General features: G+C 44.2%; 1 protein-coding gene across 1 annotated transcript; it reads right to left on the bottom strand.

The window, feature by feature from the left end:
- Nucleotides 1-156: 156 nt before the first annotated feature.
- LOC311121019 (raftlin-like) lies at nt 157-27,475 on the bottom strand (the record flags this gene model as incomplete). Its single annotated transcript, XM_084157917.1, has 9 exons — nt 157-615; nt 1,079-1,154; nt 1,416-1,519; nt 1,620-1,729; nt 2,207-2,410; nt 2,577-3,570; nt 13,323-13,428; nt 14,842-15,025; nt 27,328-27,475. The coding sequence occupies 9 exons, from the start codon at nt 27,473-27,475 to the stop codon at nt 157-159; spliced, it is 2,385 nt and encodes a 794-aa protein (XP_084014043.1).

Genomic DNA, 27,475 nt, shown 5'->3' with positions numbered 1-27,475 from the left:
GGTCAGGGCCTGTAACGTTATTCACATTTCAGAGTAGGAGGTCTGATCTAGGATCAGTTCCCCCTGCTTATTCATTATGATTTAAAAGGCAAAACTGTTCCTAGATCAGCACTCCTACTCGGACGCTTTATTGAATACTGCCCTGATTCTATCTAATTAACATACTCCAGAAAACAGCACTCTCTCACTCAGCTGCTGTGTGATCTTCTCCTCTGACTTCTCTTCATCATTCTTCTGATTGACAAATTGATCTGCAAACCTAACGGCCTTCTCATGTCTGGCCAATGGGGCTTTGTCATTCCCCCGCTCTACTTCCTGGTTGAGGTCTGTGGCCCCGCCCTCTGTACCCTGGGTGAAGTCTTCTTGAGATTCTGTCTCACACTCTCTCTCCTCTTCTCTCTTGAGTCCTTCTCTGTCTATGGTTCTCCCTTTCTCATTTCTGTTGTTCTCCCAATTTGTTCTCGCCTCTCTCTCCTCCTCCTCTTCCGTGTTCCTCTTCTGTCCATCCATCCCTCTCTGCATCACTGGGGATGTGTCCTTTCTTTCCTCTTTCTTCTCCAACATTTCTCCAGCAGAGTTTTTCTTTGGCTTGTTCCGACCCCTGAGGTTCAACTTCTGAAAGAGAGACATTTTAAGGAGTTTTTTTTTCTTTTTTTTCTATAAACTCTCTCTTCAGACACCTGACAAATGACTACAAAAGTCTCTGTGATGCCTCTCTTGGACAGTTAACAGCAGAAGTCTCTGTGATGCCTCTCTTGGACAGTTAACAGCAAATCATTGACTGAAGAAAGTTCTCTTTTTGACTGTAATGTACTAAGAAATTACTATTTTAGAACATAAAACTCTCCCCCTAAGCGTTAACAGAACCAGAGTAGGTCTATCTCAGCTGGGTTATCTTCCGCTATATTTAGAAGTATGACTTTTTAATGACACCAACTGTGACACAGCATTGTGTAAGGTAAGGAAAGAGTGAGTGATATAGAGAGAGAGATACAGAGAGAGAGAGAGAGAGAGAACCAGAGAGAGAGAGAGAGAGAGACAGAGAGAGAGACAGAACTAGAGAAAAATAAAGAGGAACCTTGAAGTCTTTCCTGTTGCGTTGCAAGGCAGGTCTCTGGAGGAAGAGGATCTGCTTTGTGGACAAGCTGCCATCACTAAGGAGAGAACAGTGCTATTAACGTCATGTACATCACATCAGTACTGGCCTCACATCTTGTAACTTGATATTAGAACTGTCTGAGTCCTATTCTGCATCTTATAATGTGAAAGAAATTGTGAAATGTAATTTTGTTCCAAATGATGTGCAGTGTTCAAATGTTTAGTATGGTTTAGAGAAATACAGTAACTATTAGTCTATACTAGGCTGGTATGTTTCCTACTACCTAGTGCTCCTGACTGGTGGGTTGGGACAGTACCTGTTGGTCTTAACGATGGGAGTAGGCAGAACACACATCAGTCTCCATCCATAGGGAGCCAGAGACTGGAGCAAGGGGATGTAGTCAGTCCTTACCACTACACCCTGGAGAGGACAAAAACAGTGTTACACACGTCGACAATGGACGCACGTACGCACACACACACACACAGACATTTACACGCACGCACGTGCACACACTCACATCGATAATGGTCCACTGCTCCACCACAATGGCGTCGTATGAAGTGGGTGGGGTTTCTTCTGAGGAGCTCTGAAAGATGAACACACTGTCCACGGATGAGACCACGCTGTCTGAAAGAGAAAGAGAGAGAGAGAAAGAGAGAAAAGAAAAGCGAGAGAGAGAGAGAGAGAAGCTCAACAACTTCTTCTGTTACAGTTTCCACAGATTTGGAAAAGATAGAGTTGATCCGCTCTTGGCTTCGATGTGCTTCCATGCATCATGGGTGAAGGAACATGATAAGCCTGAGCCTACACACTTTCCAAGTAGGCCTTTACCAAGTTCCAAAAGTTTTGAGTTTGTTCGCCATGGTAAACACTCCAACACTAGCGTTGTCCAAGAGATGTTTGTGCTCTTCCTAACTGCAATGCTAATGAACAAGCCAAACAGTCTGGCCTCAATTCAATCTTCAAATATGAACATGTTATCATTAATGAGCTAGAACAGAGTGTTTGGTATGACAATGAGTGACAAGGAGTTGGCATGGCAGCACATACAGACTGACACTCAGGCTACTGCTGCATTACACATCACCATTGTGGCAAATATACCATTGTTGTCTCCAAGGTGAAAGAAGCCGTCGATGAGGTGAGCTCCGCTAGTGAAATGCTGTGTCATGTGATCCAGCCAGTGGGCGTCAACCTCCGTCACTAGCCCCGCCTCTCTCTGCAGCCGCAGCGGAACCCTGAGGGAGTAGAACCTCAGAGAGCTGGACAGCTCCCCCGTGCGGTTGTACAGGGCAAACAGCTGCACCCCTACACACAGAGAAAGGCACATAGCATTATGTGCCATCATTTTGCCATGAAATACTGTACACAAGTCTGAAATCAATCAATGTTATATAATTCAGTAATATTCAGTATAAACTCACAACAGCAACCTCTATAACCAGGTAGCAACAGTAGTAGACTTCACACTCACTGCTCTGTGCTGGTGGAGACACTACAGCCCTCTTTTCTCTTTCTGGACTCTTGACCCGGATGTGATTGTTGTTGTTGTGGGTCGGCACTCTGCTGCTCCTCTGATGCTCATCCGGGTCACTGCCCGTGCCCCCGTTTCCACGGTTACACCCCCTCTCAGCCTCGGACTCTGACCCATGGTCGTAGTTGTCTAGTTCTGGTGACCGGACCAGGTCGTCTGTGCTGTGGTCCTGTTCCGGTCTCTGGTTGTGGTTCTGTGTCTGAGGGCTTGGACTCTGTCTGTCTCCCTGGCGCTGCCTGTCTGCGTCTGGACCACCAAGTCCATGTGTTAACTCTGCCGGGCTGAAGTTGGGTAGTAGAATCCTGATGAAGTCTGCTTGGCTTTCATTCTGTTGTCTCTCTCTACATGTGGTCTCTATTGGGTTGTTAGACAGTAGCTGATCCTGGTCGCCAGGGAGTTCTGTTGGGGCGTGGTTGTGGTTCTGTTGGTCACTAGCTGGATCTATTGGGCTGGGACTCTGCGGTCTCTCTGGTGAGTCTGCTGGTTCATCTGGACAGCAGTTTGGTTGGTCCTCTATTGAGGCTATTCTGCCTGGACTGTGGTCGTGTTCTCTGTCTGATGATTCTATTGGAGTAGAGTCCTGTGTGAAATCTAGCGGTCCTGTTGAGCTCAAGTCCAGCTCCACCTGACTGGTATCTGTAGGGTTCTGCTCAATTGTTCTGAGTTCTACCGACTTGTGTTCTGGTGTTTTCACTTCTGTGTTCCGGTCGTGTTCTGGTTCTAGGAGGTTCTGGTGTGGTTCTGTAGAGTCTGTAGGGCTGAGATTCGGTATTGTGGGTTCTGAGGGGCTGGTGGGGTGTCTGTGTATGGGGGAGGGGCTGGAGTGCAGGGAGGACAGGTCTTCAGGGTCCAAGTGCCCCAGGAAACAGGGTCCCCCGCCAGGCTGCTGCAGGAAGCCCACAAACAGCACACCCTGCTCCGCCATGTCCTGGATCTGTACATGAACATGGACATGGACACACACACGCACACACACACACACACACACACACACACACACACACACACGGTAGTGCTTAGCAGACACATACACTCAAGCAATAAAAACAAGTAAGCATCCCAGAAGAAAAGTGCTCAAAATAGCCCACGTTAACATATGTAGCTTAAGAAACAAGGTTCATTAAATCACTAATTTGCTAGTAACAGATGACATTCAATTTCTGATTATCTGTGAAACTCTCTTAGATAATACCTTTGATGATACAGTGGTAGCAATACAAGGTTATACAGTGAGGGAAAAAAGTATTTGATCCCCTGTTGATTTTGTACGTTTGCCCGCTGACAAAGACATGATCAGTCTATAATTTTAATGGTAGGTTTATTTGAACAGTGAGAGACAGAATAACAACAAAAATATCCAGAAAAACGCATGTCAAAAATGTTATAAATTGATTTGCATTTTAATGAGGGAAATAAGTATTTGACCCCTCTGCAAAATATGACTTAGTACTTGGTGGAAAAACCCTTGTTGGCAATCACAGAGGTCAGACGTTTCTTGTAGTTGGCCACCAGGTTTGCACACATCTCAGGAGGGTTTTTGTCCCACTCCTCTTTGCAGATCTTCTCCAAGTCATTAAGGTTTCGAGGCTGACGTTTGGCAACTCGCACCTTCAGCTCCCTCCACAGATTTTCTATGGGATTAAGGTCTGGAGACTGGCTAGGCTACTCCAGGACCTTAATGTGCTTCTTCTTGAGCCACTCCTTTGTTGCCTTGGCCGTGTGTTTTGGGTCATTGTCATGCTGGAATACCCATCCACGACCCATTTTCAATGCCCTGGCTTAGGGAAGGAGGTTCTCACCCAAGATTTGACGGTACATGGCCCCGTCCATCGTCCCTTTGATGCGGTGAAGTTGTCCTGTCCCCTTAGCAGAAAAACACCCCCAAAGCATAATGTTTCCACCTCCATGTTTGACGGTGGGGATGGTGTTCTTGGGGTCATAGGCAGCATTCCTCCTCCTCCAAACATGGCGAGTTGAGTTGATGCCAAAGAGCTCAATTTTGTTCTCATCTGACCACAACACTTTCACCCAGTTCTCCTCTGAATCATTCAGATGTTCATTGGCAAATTTCAGACGGGCCTGTATATGTGCTTTCTTGAGCAGGGGGACCTTGCGGGCGCTGCAGGATTTCAGTCCTTCACGGCGTAGTGTGTTACCAATTGTTTTCTTGGTGACTATGGTCCCAGCTGCCTTGAGATCATTGACAAGATCCTCCCGTGTAGTTCTGGGCTGATTCCTCACCGTTCTCATTGCAACTCCACAAGGTGAGATCTTGCATGGAGCCACGGCCGAGGGAGATTGACAGTTCTTTTGTGTTTCTTCCATTTGCGAATAATCACACCAACTGTTGTCACCTTCTCACCAAGCTGCTTGGCGATGGTCTTGTAGCCCATTACAGCCTTGTGTAGGTCTACAATCTTGTCCCTGACATCCTTGGAGAGCTCTTTGGTCTTGGCCATGGTGGAGAGTTTGGAATCTGATTGATTGATTGCTTCTGTGGACAGGTGTCTTTTATACAGGTAACAAACTGAGATTAGGAGCACTCCCTTTAAGAGTGTGCTCCTAATCTCAGCTCGTTACCTGTATAAAAGACACCTGAGAGCCAGAAATCTTTCTGATTGAGAGGGGGTCAAATACTTATTTCCCTCATTAAAATGCAAATCAATTTATAACATTTTTGACATGCGTTTGTCTGGATTTTGTTGTTGTTATTCTGTCTCTCAATATTCAAATAAACCTACCATAAAAATTATAGACTGATAATTTATTTGTCAGTGGGCAAACGTACAAAATCAGCAGGGGATCAAATACTTTTTTCCCTCACTGTATGTGGGTGGTGGGGCTTAATACTAAATACCACCCAAAGGCTTTTTATACCTCCTTGACATTTACTTATTTTTACATATTTAGTTTGTGCATGTATGCGTGTGTGTGCAAATGCACACGTGTGTGTGTGTATCATAAGGAAGTACAGTGCCTTCGGAAAGTATTCAGACCCCTTTACTTCTTCCACATTTAGTTACGTTACAGCCTTATTCTAAAATGGATTAAATAAAAAAATGTCCTCATCAATCTACACACAATGCCCCATAATGACAAAGTGAAAACAGGTTTTTAGAATTTTTGGCAAATGTATTAAAAATAAAAAACTTAAATACCTTATTTACAGAAGTATTCAGACCCTTCGCTATGAGACTCGAAATTGAGCTCAGGTGTATCCTGTTTCTATTGATCATCCTTGAGATGTTTCTACAACTTGATTGAAGTCCACCTGTGGTAAATTCAATTGATTGGACATGATTTGGAAAGGCACACTCCTGTCTATATAAGGTCCCACAGTTGACAGTGCATGTCAGAGCAAAAACCAAGCCATGAGGTCGAAGGAATTGTCCATAGAGCTCCGAGACAGGATTGTGTAAAGGCACAGATCTGGGGAAGGGTACCAAAAAATTCTGCAGCATTGAAGGTCCCCAGGAACACAGTGGCCTCCATTATTCTTAAGTGGAATAAGTTTGGAACCACCAAGACTCTTCCTAGAGCTGGCCGCCCGGCCAAACTGAGCAAACGCAGGAGAAGGGCCTTGGTCAGGGAGGTGACCAAGACCCCGATGGTCACTCTGACAGAGCTCCAGAGTTCCTCCATGGAGATAGGAGAACCTTCCAGAAGGACAACCATCTCTGCAGCACTCCACCAATCAGGCCTTCATGGTAGAGTAGGCAGATGGAAGCCACTCCTCAGTAAATGGCACATGATAGCCCGCTTAGAGTTTGCCAAAAGGCACCTAAAGACTCTCAGACCATGAGAAACAAGATTCTCTGATCTGATGAAACCAAGATTGAACTCTTTGGCCTGAATGCCAAGCGTCACGTCTGGAGAAAACCTGGCACCATCCCTACGGTGAAGCATGGTGGTAGCAGCATCATGCTAAGGAGATGTTTTTCAGCGGCAGGGACTGGGAGACTAGTCAGGATTGAGGGAAAGATGAACGGAGCAAAGTACAGAGAGATCCTTGATGAAAACCTGCTCCAGAGCGCTCAGGACCTCAGACTGGGGTGAAGGTTCACTTTCCAACAGGACAACGACCCTAAGCACATAGCCAAGACAACCCAGGAGTTGCTTCGGGACAAGTCTCTGAATGTCCTTGAGTGGCCCAGCCAGAGCACGGACTTGAACCTGATCGAACATATCTGGAGAGACCTGAAAATAGCTGTGCAGCAATGCTCCCCATTCAACCTGACAGCGCTTGAGAGGATTTTCAAAGAAGAATGGGAGAAACTCCCCAAATACAGGTGTGCCAAGCTTGTAGCGTCATTCCCAAGAAGACCCGAGGCTGTAATCGCTGCCAAAGATGCTTCAACAAAGTACTGAGTAAAGGGTCTGAATACTTATGTAAATGTGATATTTCCGTTTTTTATTTTTAATACATTTGCTAAAATTTCTAAAAACCTGTTTTTGCCATGCAATTATGGGGTATGTGCGTAGATTGATGAGGAAAAGTCAAGGGGTCTGAATACTTTCCGAATGGACTGTAAGTGCCAAACCCTGCAGTGTGAGAAGAACCATCAATGTCCCCTACTCTTCTATTGGTTCCTGTCTGTGGTTCTTTTCTGTGATTCCCTGGCAGCCAGGCTGCTAACTGATTGCATATTCATGTCACACTGCCTGACCATATCACATTATCTCAGTATGTGCATTTCAATCCAATCACCGCTACCTTTTATGCTCCGCCTGTTCACATGCAAATCTACTCAATAAGGCCTGTTTTTTAACATTGACATTTTAGTCATTTAGCAGACGCTCTTATCCAGAGCGACTTACAGTTAGTGAGTGCATACATTTTCATACATTTTAAAACATATATTTAATTCTCAAACAGGAGCTCCTGGAATTGATGGTGACAAAGGCCAAAGAGGTAGAGTGAATAATATGTTCTATGCAAAAAGACAGGAAACAATACGTCAAGTGTTATGTACAAAATGCCTATGTAAACGGTATGTCAATATTAATGATGATGTCATCCTCAGGTGATCAGGGTCCTACTGGGTTACCAGGGATCAGAGGTCCTGTTCACATCTCATGGTCTCTGTAGAATAAGATGAATTCACTACTATACTGTAAGTGCCTAAGAGGGAGTTTGTGGTTGTTAAATGATGATGTCACAGCTGATAGTGACATTAGGGGGGGGCATCTCAATAGTCTAAGTGGCTTCCTCTCCTCTCCATCTACAGTGGGGGAAAAAAGTATTTAGTCAGCCACCAATTGTGCAAGTTCTCCCACTTAAAAAGATGAGAGAGGCCTGTAATTTTCATCATAGGTACACGTCAACTATGACAAAAAAATTTAGAAAAAAAAATCCAGAAAATCACATTGTAGGATTTTTTATGAATTTATTTGCAAATTATGGTGGAAAATAAGTATTTGGTCACCTACAAACAAGCAAGATTTCTGGCTCTCACAGACCTGTAACTTCTTCTTTAAGAGGCTCCTCTGTCCTCCACTCGTTACCTGTATTTATTGCACCTGTTTGAACTTGTTATCAGTATAAAAGACACCTGTTCACAACCTCAAACAGTCACACTCCAAACTCCACTATGGCCAAGACCAAAGAGCTGTCAAAGGACACCAGAAACAAAATTGTAGACCTGCACCAGGCTGGGAAGAATGAATCTGCAATAGGTAAGCAGCTTGGTTTGAAGAAATCAACTGTGGGAGCAATTATTAGGAAATGGAAGACATACAAGACCACTGATAATCTCCCTCGATCTGGGGCTCCACGCAAGACCTCACCCCGTGGGGTCAAAATGATCACAAGAACGGTGAGCAAAAATCCCAGAACCACACGGGGGGACCTAGTGAATGACCTGCAGAGAGCTGGGACCAAAGTAACAAAGCCTACCATCAGTAACACACTACGCCGCCAGGGACTCAAATCCTGCAGTGCCAGACGTGTCCCCCTGCTTAAGCCAGTACATGTCCAGGCCCGTCTGAAGTTTGCTAGAGTGCATTTGGATGATCCAAAAGAGGATTGGGAGAATGTCATAGGGTCAGATGAAACCAAAATAGAACTTTTTGGTAAAAACTCAACTCGTCGTGTTTGGAGGACAAAGAATGCTGAGTTGCATCCAAAGAACACCATACCTACTGTGAAGCATGGGGGTGGAAACATCATGCTTTGGGGCTGTTTTTCTGCAAAGGGACCAGGACGACTGATCCGTGTAAAGGAAAGAATGAATGGGGCCATGTATCATGAGATTTTGATTGAAAACCTCCTTCCATCAGCAAGGGCATTGAAGATGAAACGTGGCTGGGTCTTTCAGCATGACAATGATCCCAAACACACCGCCCGGGCAACGAAGAGGTGGCTTCGTAAGAAGCATTTCAAGGTCCTGTTGAAAGTCCATGTTGCCCAGCGACAGCCCCAAAACATCACTGCTCTAGAGGAGATCTGCATGGAGGAATGGGCCAAAATACCAGCAACAGTGTGTGAAAACCTTGTGAAGACTTACAGAAAACGTTTGACCTGTGTCATTGCCAACAAAGGGTATATAACAAAGTATTGAGAAACTTTTGTTATTGACCAAATACTTATTTTCCACCATAATTTGCAAATAAATTCATAAAAAATCCTACAATGTGATTTTCTGGATTTTTTTTCTCAATTTGTCTGTCATAGTTGACGTGTACCTATGATGAAAATTACAGGCCTCTCTCATCTTTTTAAGTGGGAGTACTTGCACAATTGGTGGCTGACTAAATACTTTTTCTCCCCACTGTACATGATACAGGTGTACATAACCAGTAGGGGAAGGAGAGGAGGCATCCATGGAAAGTAGGATGAGTTTACCCCGAGAATCTTTTCAGTCAAATATTAAGGTTCAAATTAAGGGAGGAATTTCGGAGTGTAATATACCTTTAAAGGGACAATCTGCAGTTACTACATACATTTTTGACTTATAAATTAAACATATACAGTGGGGAGAACAAGTATTTGATACACTGCCGATTTTGCAGGTTTTCCTACTTACAAAGCATGTAGAGGTCTGTCATTTTTATCATAGGTACACTTCAACTGTGAGAGACGGAATCTAAAACAAAAATCAAGAAAATCACATTGTATGATTTTTAAGTAATTAATTTGCATTTTATTGCATGACATAAGTATTTGATACATCAGAAAAGCAGAACTTAATATTTGGTACAGAAACCTTTGTTTGCAATTACAGAGATCATACATTTCCTGTAGGTCTTGACCAGGTTTGCACACTGCAGATTTTGGCCCACTCCTCCATACAGACCTTCTCCAGATCCTTCAGGTTTCTGGGCTGTCGCTGGGCAATACGGACTTTCAGCTCCCTCCAAAGATTTTCTATTGGGTTCAGGTCTGGAGACTGGTTAGGCCACTCCAGGACCTTGAGATGCTTCTTACGGAGCCACTCCTTAGTTGCCCTGGCTGTGTGCTTCGGGTCGTTGTCATGCTGGAAGACCCAGCCACGACCCATCTTCAATGCTCTTACTGATGGAAGGAGGTTGTTGGCCAAGATCTCGCGATACATGGCCCCATCCATCCTCCCATCAATACGGTGCAGTCATCCTGTCCCCTATGCAGAAAAGCATCCCCAAAGAATGATGTTTCCACCTCCATGCTTCACGGTTGGGATGGTGTTCTTGGGGTTGTACTCATCCTTCTTCTTCCTCCAAACACGGCGAGTGGAGTTTAGACCAAAAAGCTCTATATTTGTCTCATCAGACCACATGACCTTCTCCCATTCCTCCTCTGGATCATCCAGTTGTCATTGGCAAACTTCAGACAGACCTGGACATGCGCTGGCTTGAGCAGGGGGACCTTGCGTGCGCTGCAGGATTTTAATCCATGACGGTGTAGTGTGTTACTAATGGTTTTCTTTGAGACTGTGGTCCCAGCTCTCTTCAGGTCATTGACCAGGTCCTGCCGTGTAGTTCTGGGCTGATCCCTCACCTTCCTCATGATCATTGATGCCCCACGAGGTGAGATCTTGCATGGAGCCCCAGACCGAGGGTGATTGACCGTCATCTTGAACTTCCTCCATTTTCTAATAATTGCGCCAACAGTTGTTGCTTCTCACCAAGCTGCTTGCCTATTGTCCTGTAGCCGATCCCAGCCTTGTGCAGGTCTACAATTTTATCCCTGATGTCCTTACACAGCTCTCTGGTCTTGGCCATTGTGGAGAGGTTGGAGTCTGTTTGATTGAGTGTGTGGACAGGTGTCTTTTATACAGGCAACGAGTTCAAACAGGTGCAGTTAATACAGGTAATGAGTGGAGAACAGGAGGGCTTCTTAAAGAAAAACTAACAGGACTGTGAGAGCTGGAATTCTTACTGGTTGGTAGGTGATCAAATACTTATGTCATGCAATAAAATGCAAATGAATTACTTAAAAATCATACAATGTGATTTTCTGGATTTTTGTTTTAGATTCCGCCTCTCACAGTTGAAGTGTACCTTTGATAAAAATTACAGACCTCTACATGCTTTGTAAGTAGGAAAACCTGCAAAATCGGCAGTGTATCAAATACTTGTTCTCCCCACTGTATATACCTATTGATTCTTGAAGAATATAACCTAAAATGCCTAATGACCTTAGTTAAACTGTCGTACCCCATCAGAACCCATAATATTAGCTTGTTTTACTCCAATATTTGTAAACAATATAAATGTAAACAAACACTGTATAGCCTCAAAACATGCTTTAAACTATAATTTTGATATCTTGGATTGGTCAGTCCTTGCTTCCATAGCTCGGTCTATGAATTTGAATTTCTCCAGGCCCATCTTTCGGCTTTTTACCAAAACAGAGGAGGGGAGTCCAACTAAGGATTGGGCCTTTAACCCTTTACACTTGTGGGAATTGGCTCGGGCTAAATTGAAATGTTTCTTACAGAAGAAATATGAAAATGCATAACCATGGTAGCAAATGAAAGGGAACAGTTTGGAGATAATGTGAAAATGATTAGACCAAAGGTGAGTACCCAACAGTTCACCGGACACAAGACTGAATCCAAACATTACACTGTTGATTTTAGGTGCATTTTACATTTACTGTACTTTTCATCGCATTTGTTGACAACGAAATCTGAAAATATTCTGGATACATTCAGTAACATGATAAGACTATTCCTGGAAAATGTGGGGTAGGTGGAACATAAGACAAAAAAAATGATATGAGTGAGAGTTTGAGTGAGTGTCTCCAAGTGGCCACACACCTCTCCAAAGTGTGCACAGTTGCAAAGCAATTTCAATGCACTTTTAGGAATCAAAGAAGAGTCTTCAAGGTGCATTTTTGAGCTCTCCTAGCTGTGCCGTTGAGGGACTAGAGCAAGTACACTTGGAGTTGTTTTCTTTTGGAACACAGCCCTGCATCACACAATTACTGTTGTTTACGCAATCAAAAAACCGTCCATTATAAATTGCATTCTGGGTCAAGTGGGCATGATTAGAAAGCTTGTTCTATTGCCAACATGACTAGCTAAGTTATAAAATATGATCTTACAGTGTTAGGCTTTCAAAAGGCAATTCAGAGAAACAAATTGTCATTTTGGTGACGCGGCACATTTTCTTCACAATAAACAAACACAAGCTCATTCTGTTCAGAACATCCCAGGGTATGACAACATGTGATCTTATAACTGTCCATCAAACATAGTGATCATAAACCTTGACCCTGTATATGAGTTTTATGATTTGGAGATGTGATGTGGACTCACAGGTGTTTGGATTGCTTGTATTACATTTACATTTTAGTCATTTAGCAGACGTTCTTATCCAGAGCGACTTACAGTTAGTTATTTTTTCATTTTTTTCCATTTTTTTTTTCATACCCCCTGTGGGAATCGAACCCACAACCCTGGCGTTGCAAACGCCATGCTCTACCAACTGAGCTACATCCCTGCCGGTCATTCCCTGCCCTACCTTGGACGACGCTGGGCCAATTGTGCGCCGCCCCATGGGTCTCCCGGTCGCGACCAGCTATGACAGAGCCTGGATTCGAACCAGGATCTCTAGTGGCACCACTACGCCACTCGGGAGAACATGATTTGATGTATGACATCAAATCTTTATTTATTATAATACTCAACATCTCATCTTTCAAAACACATCAAGTCCTCTTAATTTACAGCATTTCCTTCACTCAGACAACACTGACGCTTATTAGCGACCAATTCTGCCATTTTCAACCCGTATACAGGTAGAGCGTAAAAGGCTACGATTAACATTTGTGGAGGAATTTGTTGATCCTAGATCTGTGCCTATGGGTAACTTCTCCCAGAGGGGAGCTGAGTGTAAGTAGTAAGCTGATCCTAGATCTGTGCCTATGGGTAACTTCTCCCAGAGGGGAGCTGAGTGTAAGTAGTAAGCTGATGCTAGATCTGTGCCTATGGGTAACTTCTCCCAGAGGGGAGCTGAGTGTAAGTAGTAAGCTGATGCTAGATCTGTGCCTATGGGTAACTTCTCCCAGAGGGGAGCTGAGTGTAAGTAGTAAGCTGATCCTAGATCTGTGCATATGGGTAACTTCCCCCAGAGGGGAGCTGAGTGTAAGTAGTAAGCTGATCCTAGATCTGTGCCTATGGGTAACTTCTCCCAGAGGGGAGCTGAGTGTAAGTAGTAAACTGATGCTAGAGCTGTGCTTTAGGACTAATGGGCAGGGCTAACCTTCTTCACGTAGTTCTGGATGACTTCCGGGTCGGGGGCCTGTTGACCCGCCACACACACGTCTGTCTCCAGGCGAAGCCCCGCCCACTTCAGCTGGTTCTCTGAACTGGAGAGAGAGAAATTAAAGAGGAATGAAGGAAGAGATCAGCGGACATTTAGGCACCCTATTCCCTATATAGTGCATTACTTTTGACCAGGGCTCATAGGGGCCCATAGGGCTATGGTCAAAAGCAATGCACTATGCAGAGAATAGCCATTTAGGACCCAGACGTACTCTCTTCTCAACAAAATACATGCACGTGTAGAAAGAACTGATGAAGGAGTGAATAAAACTATAGATAATCATGTTTGTATTCTGGATCTTAGTCATCTATTGTTCTTTAGGGCCTCTAACACGTTCAGACAGTTTTGAAATTGAAGACCACAGTCAACCTCTTCTGGTTCACATTTGTTTTGATGACAGCTGCCAGGGGGTTAGGAGGAGAGGAGGAAATTAGGGAAGGAGAGAGGGATGGAAGAGGAGGAGAGAGAATGGAAGAAAGGAGAATGTTGGTAATGGAGGGATGAGAGGAGGAGAGATAAGAGGAGGATACAGGCTGGAAGAAAGGGGAGAGATGAGGAGGATAGAGGAAAATGGGATGCAAGCGATGAAGGTATCAAAAAAGAAGAGGGGAAAAGAGGAGGATGGAGAATGGTGGAAAGGGAAATGGTGATGAAGAGATGAAAGGAGGAGAGAGAGGAGGATAGAGGGTAGGAGAGAGGAGAGAAATGAAGTGATGGAGAGATGAAAGGAGAAGAGAGAGGAGGATAGAAGGTAGGAGAGAGGAGAGAGATGAAGTGATGGAGAGATGAAAGGAGAAGAGAGAGGAGGATAGAAGGTAGGAGAGAGGAGAGAGATGAAGTGATGGAGAGATGAAAGGAGAAGAGGAGGCCTCATGGTTCCCCTCTCCTAGCACATTGTTCCCCTCCGGTGGGTGCTGATGATGCAATCAGCCGTCTCCACGGTGACAGGTGCCACTTGGCAGAAGGGGCATCAAATGAGCAGCCCAGCATCCAACTGTGTGTGTGTGTGTATGTATTTGTATGTGTAAGCATATGTGTGTGGAAGTGTGAGCATGTCTATATACATGGGCCTTCCACATGCTGTATACAGTTCCCTATCTACACATACAGTATGCTTCAAGAATTCCACGGGTGAGAATAGATCTCTGCCGAGAATCCTCAGGGTGAAAATAGGATTCTGCTCAGATTTCACAGATTCTGTGGGTGAGAATAGAATTCAGATGAGGCCCCTGCAGGTGAGAATAGAAAGCCAGAGGTATTCCCTAACTATGTGTCTCTGTGTTCTGTGTAGCAGGCATTGGATGCAGGAAATGAGAGAAAGTGTGTGTGTGTGTGTGTGTGTGTGTGTGTGTCTGTGTGTGTGTGTGAGCCAGCGATTGAGACTGAGTGAGTGAGTGAGTGAGTGAGTGAGTGAGTGTGTGTAAGTTTCCGTACCCGTGTGTGTGTGTTTCTGTACCTGTGTGTCTCTCTGATGAGGACGGCTCTGTGTAGCTGGCGTTGGATGCGTGCGGGCCTGGGGCCACAGGGGTGGACGAAGGGATGGACAGCCACCAGGACAAAGCCCTGACCGTACAGCTCCCTCACCTGGACAGGTAACTCTCTCACCGACGACAGACACAGCACTGACGACACAGACACCTCTGGAGAGAGAAAGAGAACGTGTGTGAGAGAGTGAGTAAGTGTGTGTGTGGAAGGGGAAGGGAAGGTGGTTGTGTGTGGGTGTGGGAGTGTGTGTGGGGGAGAGCAAAGCCCACCCACTGGGGAGCCAGGCCCAGCCAATCAGAATGATTTTTTCACCACAAAAGGTCTTTATTACAGACAGAAATGCTCCTCAGTTTCATCAGCTGTTCGGGTGGCTGGTCTCAGACGATCCCGCAAGTAAAGAAGCCGGATGTGGAGGTCCTGGGCTGGTGTGGTTACACGTGGTCTGCGGTTGTGAGGCCGGTTGGACAAATTCTCTAAACGACGTTGGAGGCAGCTTACGATAGAGAAATGAACATTCAATTCTCTGGCAACAGTTCTGGTGGACATTCCTGCAGCCAGCATGCCAATTGCACACACCCTCAAAACTTGAGACATATGTGGCATTGTGTTGTGTGACAAAACTGTACATTTTAGAGTTGCCTTTTATTGTCCCCAGCACAAGGTGCACCTGTGTAATGATCATGCTGTTTAATCAGCTTCTTGATAAACCACACCTGTCAGGTGGATGGATTATTTTGGCAAAAGATAAATGCTCACTAACAGGGATGTAAACAACATTTGAGAGAAATAAGCTATTTGTGCGTTTCTGAGATATTTTATTTCAGCTCATGAAAAATGGGACCAACACTTCATATGTTGCGTTTATATTTGTTGTTCAGTATAGCATGACTACAGTATGTCTGTGTGTGTATGGAGTTTGTGCGTGTGTATGTTTGAAGTTGTGTATAGATGGCTGTGTATCGCGGTGTGTGTATATACACAATATGTGTGCGTATTGAGGTGTGTGTATTGAGGTGTGTGTGTGTGTGTATTGAGGTGTGGTGTGTGTATTGAGGTGTGTATTGATGTGTGTGTGTATTGAGGTGTGTGTATGTGTGTATTGCGGTGTGTGTCTGTGTTTATTGAGGTGTGGGTGTGTGTATTGAGGTGTGGGTGTGTGTGTATTGAGGTGTGTGTATTGAGGTGTGTATTGATGTGTGTGTGTATTGAGTTGTGTGTGTATGTGTGTATTGTGGTGTGGGTGTGTGTATTGCGGTGTGTGTATGTGTGTATTGAGGTGTGGGTGTGTGTATTTGACATATGTCAGTGTGTGTATGGAGGTGTGTGTATTGAGGTGTATGTATGTGTATTGAGGTATGTGTGTATTGATATATGTGTATTGATGTGTGTATATTGGGGTGTGTATATTGAGGTATGTGTGTGTTGAGGTGTGTGTATTGAGGTGTGTGTATTGAGGTGTGTGTATTGAGGTGTGTGTATCCAGGTGTGTGTGTATTGATGTGTGTGTGTGTGTATTGAGGTGTGTGTGTGTGTGTGTGTATTGATGTGTATGTGTGTGTATTGGTGTGTGTGTGTGTGTATTGAGGTGTGTGTGTGTGTGTATTGAGGTGTGTGCATGTGTGTATTGAGGTGTGTGTGCACGCACACACACATCTACACACACTATGCCATACATACTCATCACATGGAAACAAGCTTTTTTTCTAATATTAATATCTCAGATACTAAAACCTGAATCTATAGGGATTCAATCCCCCTCCCCTCCCTCTCTCCCTCCGGTCATAATAACAGCTGGAGATGGATACAATATGATTGTGCCACTAAACAGTAATTTAGGCATCATTATCTTAACACTCCTATTACACTAACCAGCAAGACATACACAACATACTAGGGTAATTTCCCCCTGCAGGGAAATAGGGAGGAGGTAGGGAGGAGTCATTTCATTTATACGTTTACCACAGTCGCTTTAAGAGGGCTATCATTCTGCTCTGCCATGAGAACACTCTCTGGAAGTTTACAATACCAGGTTCTGCCAGTGGGAATGTTGGATACCTACTCCTCTTGACTCCAGAGGTGTTGACCGGTGGGACAGATGGAGGGACGGAGGAAGGAGAAAATGACGGTTCAGCTGTTAATCAGCACTTCACCATTGAGAACCGCTACACTCCAGAATGGGAATATTGAATTCTGGAATTAGAATTATGAGTTCTAGAATCAATCTCAAGGTTCTCGATTCAGAACCTTTAGCTCCCAATGCTCCTGTAATCCTGGCTGGTGAGGATCTGTGTGTGTGTGTGTGTGTCAAGAGTAAGTGGGTGGTGGGATGATTACTCCCTCCCCAGGACATTTTATACCTCCTTGACGTTTCCTCAATCTCTTTTAATGACTAGCAGAGTTGAGCAGGGATATACGTGCCAACCACTGACTATAAAATAATACACTTCCTAAAGCCCAGAGTTTCCCACCGCTGAGGTATGAGACACACACAGAGACACACACCGCTGAGGTATGAGGAAGGAGCCTGCGGGTTAGACTGCTGTTGGTCAGGGTCGTAACACACAGGATGCATCCCAAATGACACCCTATTCCCTACATAGTGCACTACTTTTGACCAGTGCCCATTATGCCCTGTATGTTGGAAATAGGATGCCATTTGGGAGGCAGACAATCTGAGGGGGTCGGAGTTTTGGTGCATTCCTAGTACAGGAAATGTTTGACTTAGTGCACTGAGTTCGGATGAACTGACTGAAAACACCCTAAGACATTTCTGTAGTCTAGAGAGTAGAATATTACTCAGTCTGAATACTGACTACACCAGTCGCGTTTAAAATTCTACCAGTAAACCTCTTCATGCGTTCTCTACAGATCTGAATATTAACACCTTACACACACTTTGATAGATTCACGCAACACATACGATCTCCGACATCACTCATTCTGATAGCTCAATATATCATGTGATTTGATAGCTCAATATATAATGTATTTTGATAGCTCAATATATCATGTTTTGATAGCTCAATATATCATGTTTTGATAGCTCAATATATAATGTGTTTTGATAGCTCAATATATCATGTGATTTGATAGCTCAATATATCATGTATTGATAGCTCAATATATAATGTGTTTTGATAGCTCAATATATCATGTTTTGATAGCTCAATATATGTGTTTTGATAGCTCAATATTGTGTTTTGATAGCTCAGTATATCATCTGTTTTGAAAGCCACATTCAACATACAATCTGAATAGCTGAATACATCAACCTTTGGCAGCTATATGTATCTTGGTCTCTCGCACGTATGGGCGCACACAAAAGATACACACCGCCTGAAGCACCTATTCTGATTGACCTGCTTTATAGCCTTCATGGTCGTCACCAGTCAGAATAAGAACTGTGTTTCTTTCTCCACAGGGTCTCTAAAACTCATCAGCTGACTTCAGAGCCCCAATGTGTCAGTTGAGGAAAGAAGCTGTAGTCACTGTGTGATCACACCTGACTCATTTTCCACCCTCACTCTCCTCCGCTCTCTCCTTTTCCTACCCTCACTCTCCTCCTCTCTCTCCTTTTTCCACCCTCACTCTCCTCTCTCTCCTTTTTCCACCCTCACTCTCCTCCTCTCTCTCCTTTCCACCCTCACTCTCCTACTCTCTCTCCTTTTCCCACCCTCACTCTCCTCCTCTCTCTCCTTTTCCCACCCTCACTCTCCTTCTCTCTCTCCTTTTTCCACCCTCACTCTCCTCCTCTCTCTCCTTTCCACCCTCACTCTCCTACTCTCTCTCCTTTTCCCACCCTCACTCTCCTCCTCTCTCTCCTTTTCCCACCCTCACTCTCCTCCTCTCTCTCCTTTTCCTATCCTCACTCTCCTCCTCTCTCCCCTTTTCCCACCCTCACTCACCTCCTCTCTCCCCTTTTCCCACCCTCACTCTCCTCCTCTCTCTCCTTTTTCCACCCTCACTCTCCTCCTCACTCCCCTTTTCCCACCCTCACTCACCTCCTCTCTCCCCTTTTCCCACCCTCACTCTCCTCCTCTCTCTCCTTTTTCCACCCTCACTCTCCTCCTCACTCTCCTATTCCCACCCTCACTCTCCTCCACTCTCTCCTTTCCACCCTCACTCTCCTCCTCTCTCTCCTTTCCCACCCTCACTCTCCTCCTCTCTCTCCTTTTCCACCCTCACTCTCCTCCTCTCTCCCTTTTTCACCCTCACTCTCCTCCTCTCTCTCCTTTTCCCACCTTCTCGCTCCCTCTCTTTTTTTCCTTCATTAATGACTTCTCCCTCCCTTTATTCACTCATATAAACTCAATATGCAACAACTTCAAAGATTTTACTGAGTTATAGTTCATATGAGCAAATCAGTCAATTGAAATGAATTAATTAGTTCCTAATCTATGGATTTCACACGACAGGGAATACAGACATGCATCTGTTGGTCACAGATACCTTAAAAAATAAAAAGTAGGGGCGTGGATCAGAAAACCAGTCAGTATCTGGTGTGACCACCATTTACTTCATGCAGCGCGACATCTCCTTCGCATAGAGTTGATCAGGCTGTTGATTGTGGCCTGTGGAATGTTGTCCCACTCCTCTTCAATGGCTGTGCAAAAAATGCTGGATATTAGCGGGAACTGGAACATGCTGTCGTACACGTCGATCCAGAGCATCCCAAACATGCTCAATGGGTGACATGTCTGGTGAGTATGCAGGCCGTGGAAGAACTGGGACATTTTCAGCTTCCAGGAATTGTGTAAAGATCCTTGCGACATGGGGCCATGCATTATCATGCTGAAACATGGGGTGATGGCGGCAGATGAATGGCGCGACAATGGGCCTCAGGATCTCGTCACGGTATCTCTGTGCATTCAAATTGCCATTGATAAAATGCAATTGTGTTCGTTGTCCAAAGCTTGTGCCTGCCCATACCATAACCCCACCGCCACTATTGGGCACTCTGTTTACAATATTGATATCAGCAAACCGCTCACACACACGATGTCATACACGTGGTCTGCAGTTGTGATGCCTGTTGGAGGTACTTCCAAATTCTCTAAAATGACGTTGGAGGCGGCTTAAGGTAGAGAAATGAACATTAAATTCTCTGGCAACAGCTCTGGTGGACATTCCTGTAGTCAGCATGCTAATTGCACACTCCCTCAAAACTTGAGACATCTGTGTTGTGTAACAAAACTGTACATTCTAGAGTGGCCTTTTATTTTCCCCAGCACAAGGTGCACCTGTGTAATGATCATGCTGTTTAATCAGCTTATTGATATGCCACACCTGTCAGGTGGATGGATTATCTTGGCAAAGGAGAAATGCTCACTAACAGGGACAATTTGAGAGAAATATGCTTTTGTTTGTATGGGAAATGTCTGTGATCTTCTATTTCAGCTCATGAAACATGGGACCAACACTTTACATGTTGCGTTTATATTTTTGTTCATTGTAGATATACATATATATAAATATATACGCATATACATACAGTGAGGGAAAAAAGTATTTGATCCCCTGCTGATTTTGTATGTTTGCCCACTGACAAAGAAATGATCAGTCTATAATTTTAATGGTAGGTTTATTTGAACAGTGAGAGACAGAATAACAACAAAAAAATCCAGAAAACACATGTCAAAAATGTTATAAATTGATTTGAATTTTAATGAGGGAAATAAGTATTTGACCCCCTCTCAATCAGAAAGATTTCTGGCTCCCAGGTGTCTTTTATACAGGTAACGAGCTGAGATTAGGAGAACACTCTTAAAGGGAGTGCTCCTAATCTCAGCTTGTTACCTGTATAAAAGACACCTGTCCACAGAAGCAATCAATCAATCAGATTCCAAACTCTCCACCATGGCCAAGACCAAAGAGCTCTCCAAGGATGTCAGGGACAAGATTGTAGACCTACACAAGGCTGTAATGGGCTACAAGACCATCGCCAAGCAGCTTGGTGAGAAGGTGACAAGAGTTGGTACGATTATTTGCAAATGGAAGAAACACAAAAGAACTGTCAATCTCCCTCGGCCTGGGGCTCCATGCAAGATCTCACCTCGTGGAGTTGCAATGATCATGAGAACGGTGAGGAATCAGCCCAGAACTACACGGGAGGATCTTGTCAATGATCTCAAGGCAGCTGGGACCATAGTCACCAAGAAAACAATTGGTAACACACTACGCCGTGAAGGACTGAAATCCTGCAGCGCCCGCAAGGTCCCCCTGCTCAAGAAAGCACATATACAGGCCCGTCTGAAGTTTGCCAATGAACATCTGAATGATTCAGAGGAGAACTGGGTGAAAGTGTTGTGGTCAGATGAGAACAAAATTGAGCTCTTTGGCATCAACTCAACTCGCCGTGTTTGGAGGAGGAGGAATGCTGCCTATGACCCCAAGAACACCATCCCCACCGTCAAACATGGAGGTGGAAACATTATGCTTTGGGGGTGTTTTTCTGCTAAGGGGACAGGACAACTTCACCGCATCAAAGGGACGATGGACGGGCCATGTACCGTCATATCTTGGGTGAGAACCTCCTTCCCTCAGCCAGGGCATTGAAAATGGGTCGTGGATGGGTATTCCAGCATGACAATGACCCAAAACACACGGCCAAGGCAACAAAGGAGTGGCTCAAGAAGAAGCACATCAAGATCCTGGAGTGGCCTAGCCAGTCTCCAGACCTTAATCCCATAGAAAATCTGTGGAGGGAGCTGAAGGTTCGAGTTGCCAAACGTCAGCCTCGAAACCTTAATGACTTGGCGAAGATCTGCAAAGAGGAGTGGGACAAAATCCCTCCTGAGATGTGTGCAAACCTGGTGGCCAACTACAAGAAACGTCTGACCTCTGTGATTGCCAACAAGGGTTTTGCCACCAAGTACTAAATCATGTTTCGCAGAGGGGTCAAATACTTATTTCCCTCATTAAAATGCAAATCAATTTATAACATTTTTGACATGCGTTTTTCTGGATGTTTTTGTTGTTATTCTGTCTCTCACTGTTCAAATAAACCTACCATTAAAATTATAGACTGATCATGTCTTTGTCAGTGGGCAAACGTACAAAATCAGCAGGGGATCAAATACTTTTTTCCCTCACTGTATATATATATATATATATATATATATATATATATATATATATATATACACACACAAAAATATACATATATACACTACCGTTCAAAAGTTTGGGGTCACTTAGAAATGTCCTTGTTTTCGAAAGAAAAGCAATTTATTTGTCCATTAAAATAACATCAAATTGATCAGAAATACAGTGTAGATATTGTTAATGTTGTAAATGGCTATTGTAGCTGGAAACGGCTGATTATTAATGGAATATCTACATAGGCGTACAGAGGACCATTTTCAGCAACCATCAGTTCTGTTCCAATGGCACGTTGTGTTTGCTAATCCAAGTTTATCATTTTAAAAAGGCTAATTGATCATTAGAAAACCCTTTTGCAATTATGTTAGCAGAGCTGAAAACTGTTGTGCTGATTAAAGAAGCAATAAAACTGGCCTTCATGAGACTAGTTGGGTATCTGGAGCATCAGCAATTGTGGGTTCGATTGCAGGATCAAAATGGCCAGAAACAAATAACTTTCATCTGAAACTCGTCAGTCTATTCTTGTTCTGAGAAATGAAGGCTATACCATGCGACCCCAAACTTTTGAACAGTAGTGTATATATATATATATATATATATATATATATATATACACTGCTCAAAAAAATAAAGGGAACACTTAAACAACACAATGTAACTCCAAGTCAATCACACTTCTGTGAAATCAAACTGTCCACTTAGGAAGCTACACTGATTGACAATACATTTCACATGCTGTTGTGCAAATGGAATAGACAACAGGTGGAAATTATAGGCAATTAGCAAGACACCCCCAATAAAGGACTGGTTTTGCAGGTGGTGACCACAGACCACTTCTCAGTTCCTATGCTTCCTGGCTGATGTTTTGGTCACTTTTGAATGCTGGCGGTGCTTTCACTCTAGTGGTAGCATGAGACCGAGTCTACAACCCACACAAGTGGCTCAGGTAGTGCAGCTAATCCAGGATGGCACATCAATGCGAGCTGTGGCAAGAAGGTTTGCTGTGTCTGTCAGCGTAGTGTCCAGAGCATGGAGGCGCTACCAGGAGACAGGCCAGTACATCAGGAGACGTGGAGGAGGCTGTAGGAGGGCACCAACCCAGCAGCAGGACTGCTACCTCCGCCTTTGTGCAAGGAGGAGCAGGAGGAGCACTGCCAGAGCCCTGCAAAATGACCTCCAGCAGGCCACAAATGTGCAAGTGTCTACTCAAACGGTCAGAAACAGACTCCATGAGGGTGGTATGAGGGCCCGACGTCCACAGGTGGGGGTTGTGCTTACAGCCCAACACCGTGCAGGACGTTTGGCATTTGCCAGAGAACACCAAGATTGGCAAATTCGCCACTGCCGCCCTTGCTCTTCACAGATGAAAGCAGGTTCACACTGAGCACATGTGACAGACGTGACAGAGTCTGGAGACGCCGTGGAGAACGTTCTGCTGCCTGCAACATCCTCCAGCATGACCGGTTTGGCGGTGGGTCAGTCATGGTGTGGGGTGGCATTTCTTTGGGGGGCCGCACAGCCCTCCATGTGCTCACCAGAGGTAGCCTGACTGCCATTAGGTACCGAGATGAGATCCTCAGACCCCTTGTGAGACCATATGCTGGTGCGGTTGGCCCTGGGTTCCTCCTAATGCAAGACAATGCTAGACCTCATGTGGCTGGAGTGTGTCAGCAGTTCCTGCTAGAGGAAGGCATTGATGGTATGGACCGCCCGTTCCCCAGACCTGAATCCAATTGAGCACATCTGGGACATCATGTCTCGCTCCATCCACCAACTGTCCAGGAGTTGGCGGATGCTTTAGTCCAGGTCTGGGAGGAGATCCCTCAGGAGACCATCCGCCACCTCATCAGGAGCATGCCCAGGCGTTGTAGGGAGGTCATACTCCTGAGTGGCGCAGTGGTCTAAGGCACTGCATCGCAGTGCTAACTGTGCCACTAGAGATCCTGGTTCGAATCCAGGCTCTGTTGCAGCCGGCCGCGACCGGGAGACTCATGGGCGGCGCACAATTGGCCCAGGGTAGGGGAGGGAATGGCCGGCAGGGATGTAGCTCAGTTGATAGAGCATGGCGTTTGCAATGCCAGGGTTGTGGGTTGGATTCCCACAGGGGGCCAGTATAAAAAAATTAAATAAAATAAATTATTCACTAACTGTAAGTCGCTCTGGATAAGAGCGTCTGCTAAATGACTAAAATGTAAATGTATACAGGCACGTGGAGGCCACACACACTACTGAGCCTTATTTTGACTTGTTTTAAGGACATTACATCAAAGTTGGATCAGCCTGTAGTGTGGTTTTCCACTTTAATTTTGAGGGTGACTCCAAATCCAGACCTCCATGGGTTGATCAATTAGATTTCCATTGATAATTTTTGTGTGATTTTGTTGTCAGCACATTCAACTATGTAAAGAAAAAAGTATTTAATAAGATTATTTCATTCATTCAGATCTAGGATGTGTTATTTTAGTGTTCCCTTAATTTTTTTGAGCAGTGTATATATATATATATATATTTTGCAGAAGGCCTTCAAAATCAAATCAAACTTTATTTGTCACATGCGCCGAATACAACAGGTGTAGACCTTACCGTGAAATGCTTACTTACAAGCCCTTAACCAACAATGCAGTTCAAGAAAGAGTTAAGAAAATATTTATCAAATAAACTAAAGTAAAAAATAAAATGAAAAGTAAAACAATAAAATAACAATAACGAGGCTATATTCAGGGTGTACCGGTACCGAGTCAATGTGAGGGGTACAGGTTAGTCAAGGTAATTTGTACATGTAGGTAGGGGTAAAGTGACTATACATAGATAATAGACAGCGGGTAGCAGCAGTGTAAAAAACAAATGATGGGAGGGGTCAATGTAAATAGTCCAGGTGGCCATTTGATTAAATGTTCAGCAGTCTTATGGCTTGGGGGTAAAAAGGGGGGCCGCCAGTTGCCCATCCCTGCCCTATGCCTTGGAGGAGAAAATGTTGAATCCAAAGCCAAGCCCATGTATCTGAGTGAATTAATACGTAACTAGATATAGATAGTCTCTGAATAGACATGAGTAGACAGACATGGTTATTTATTTTTCATTACTGTGTGGGAGTCATGAAGTCACAGAGGGATAAATAATATTATTAATGGAAACTCAATTCAATTAAACCGTGAATTTGACTGTGGGTTCTCTTCAATGTCAGACTGAGAGACAGGCCAATTCCTCACTGGACGCATGCACACACACACTATCTCTTTCTCACACACCATCTCTCTGTCTCATACACACACGTCCACACACACAAATCCCATTGCTGGAAATGAAGTCTCAATCTCTACAAACAATCAGATAATCCTTCAGGAATCCTTCACCCACTCTCTTGGTCTCTCTCCATGACACACACACACACAAATATATGTATACACACAATAACAATATTGAGAGTATCTTCCTTTATCCCCTCAGCAGAGCACTGCTATGCAGACGTAAGGAGCTCAGGTGGCTTCAATGAATTTACCATATAAATGACCTGCCTGTCTGTCTAGAGACAAGATTACAATACTCCCTAGCCTGAAAACTATTGTGTGTGTGTGTGTGTGTGTACACACTAAAGTGAGGTTGAGTGTATGAGTTGAGGTTTTGTATGTGTGTTGCTCTAAGCAGGCTCCCATCCATCTCATAATAAGCTTAGCAGAAATGGAGGAGGCTGAATTCAGAGCTGTTGTCCTGTTGGTCATGACTTCCTCTGCTAGTGATTGAGTTCCAAATGGCACCCTAGTCCTTTTATAGTGCACTATAAAAGGCAACCTACTTCCTGTTGTATAGTGAATAGGGTGCCATTTGGGATGCAACCACTGTCTGTACTGAGCTGGCTGCTGAGTGTTCTGAGTATATAGCAAATTAAACAACTGACTGACTCAACTTCCTGCATCCATTCCTAAATACAGTGTGAGGGAAAGTTCATCTTGGACAAAGTGAGGTTTAACCATCCAGAAATATCTCCCTCTATCACACACTCCCTCTCTCCCCAACTCTCTCTTTTCACTCCATCTGCACAATCCCTTCTGTTCTGTCACAATAGCAGAATTAGTATATTTAGAACCCAGCAGCCTCATGGGACTTCTTATCAAACACTCCCAAAACACTGCTGCGCAAAACACACACACAAAGACACACACACTTCATTCCCTAAACACTGTGCAAAACATCAACTACAGTACTCTCTCATCTCCCTCTCACTTTCAGAGGTTGTGGATTAGTCTGAACTGTACAGCTGAATTTGTGGTACTGTGGGATGCCTACTCACACACAGATTATCTTGAAATTGCAGTTTAAATATCCACCCTGGTTACAAACCTTGGTCTTGAAGAGCTACAGAATGATAAAGATGAGCAAAAATGACAGTATAAAATAATTCAAATACGGAGGTATATTGTATGCTAAACAAATGGGGATATTGTTTTATTTTATACTAGTACAATTGCTCAGAGAAAGACAGGTCATCCTTGTAAATAAGAATTTGTTCTTAATTGACTTATCTGTATAAATAAAGGTGAAATAAAGGTTTAAAAATATATTTTGTTTAACAAGTACTACTTTATTTTTCTCTCAAAAAGGTAGGAGTCAAAATTATTGACACACGTGTTTTTAATACCTTTCAATAGCTCTCCTTGTGAGGACAAAGGCACTGAGACATTTAATGAATTAGAGAACACATTGGGGGGATCTTAGACCATTTACCCATACACTGCCCTCTTCAATTCAAACCACAGGTTTTCAAAGGGTTTCAAGTTTGGAGACAGACAGCTATTGTAAAATGTTGATTTTGTAACAAATTAACCATTTATTTATGGATTTTGATGTATGCTTGGGGTTATTGTATTGCAGGAAGATCCACTTGTGGCCAAGTTTCAGCCTCCTGGCAAAGGCAACCATGTTTTTGGCTAAAATGTCCTGGTACTGGGTAAAGTTCATGATGCGGTTGACCTTAACAAGGGCCCCAGGACCAGTAGAAGCAAAATAGCCCCATAACATCAAAGAGCCATCACCATATTTTACAGTAGGTACGGGGTTATTTTCTGCTCATGCATTCTCATTTCGATGCCAAACCCACCACTGGTATGCGTGGCCAAAGAGCTCTATTTTCATGTATTCAACAAATGTAAACGCTTGGAGTTTGATAAATCTCATTGGCACTTGGATTGGAATATACCGGTCCTTTGGTCAGGTGACATATAGATCTGGATTAATCAAATGGATTCCTGTCTAATCATTTATGATGACTAGGGGTCAAATTGGAATTCACTAATGGAGCTAGAAGTGTGTGTGTGTGTGTGTGTGTGTGTGTGTGTGTGTGCCTGTCCATATTCCATACCTTCCTTCCCCAGCAGGAAGTCCAGAAAGTGGTAGGTGTAGGCCACGCCCACCTTGGTCTCCACCTGCGGCCGTCGGAGGGTGGAGTAGATCTTCCCGGGACTCTTCTCCTCCCCCGTCCTCCGCAGCTTAGGAAGCCTGCAGCCCAT

This window comes from Coregonus lavaretus, assembly GCF_964263955.1.
Source record: "Coregonus lavaretus genome assembly, chromosome: 3".
Taxonomy (NCBI): Eukaryota; Metazoa; Chordata; class Actinopteri; order Salmoniformes; family Salmonidae; genus Coregonus; species Coregonus lavaretus.
This window is presented reverse-complemented; position numbering and strand designations above follow the sequence as displayed.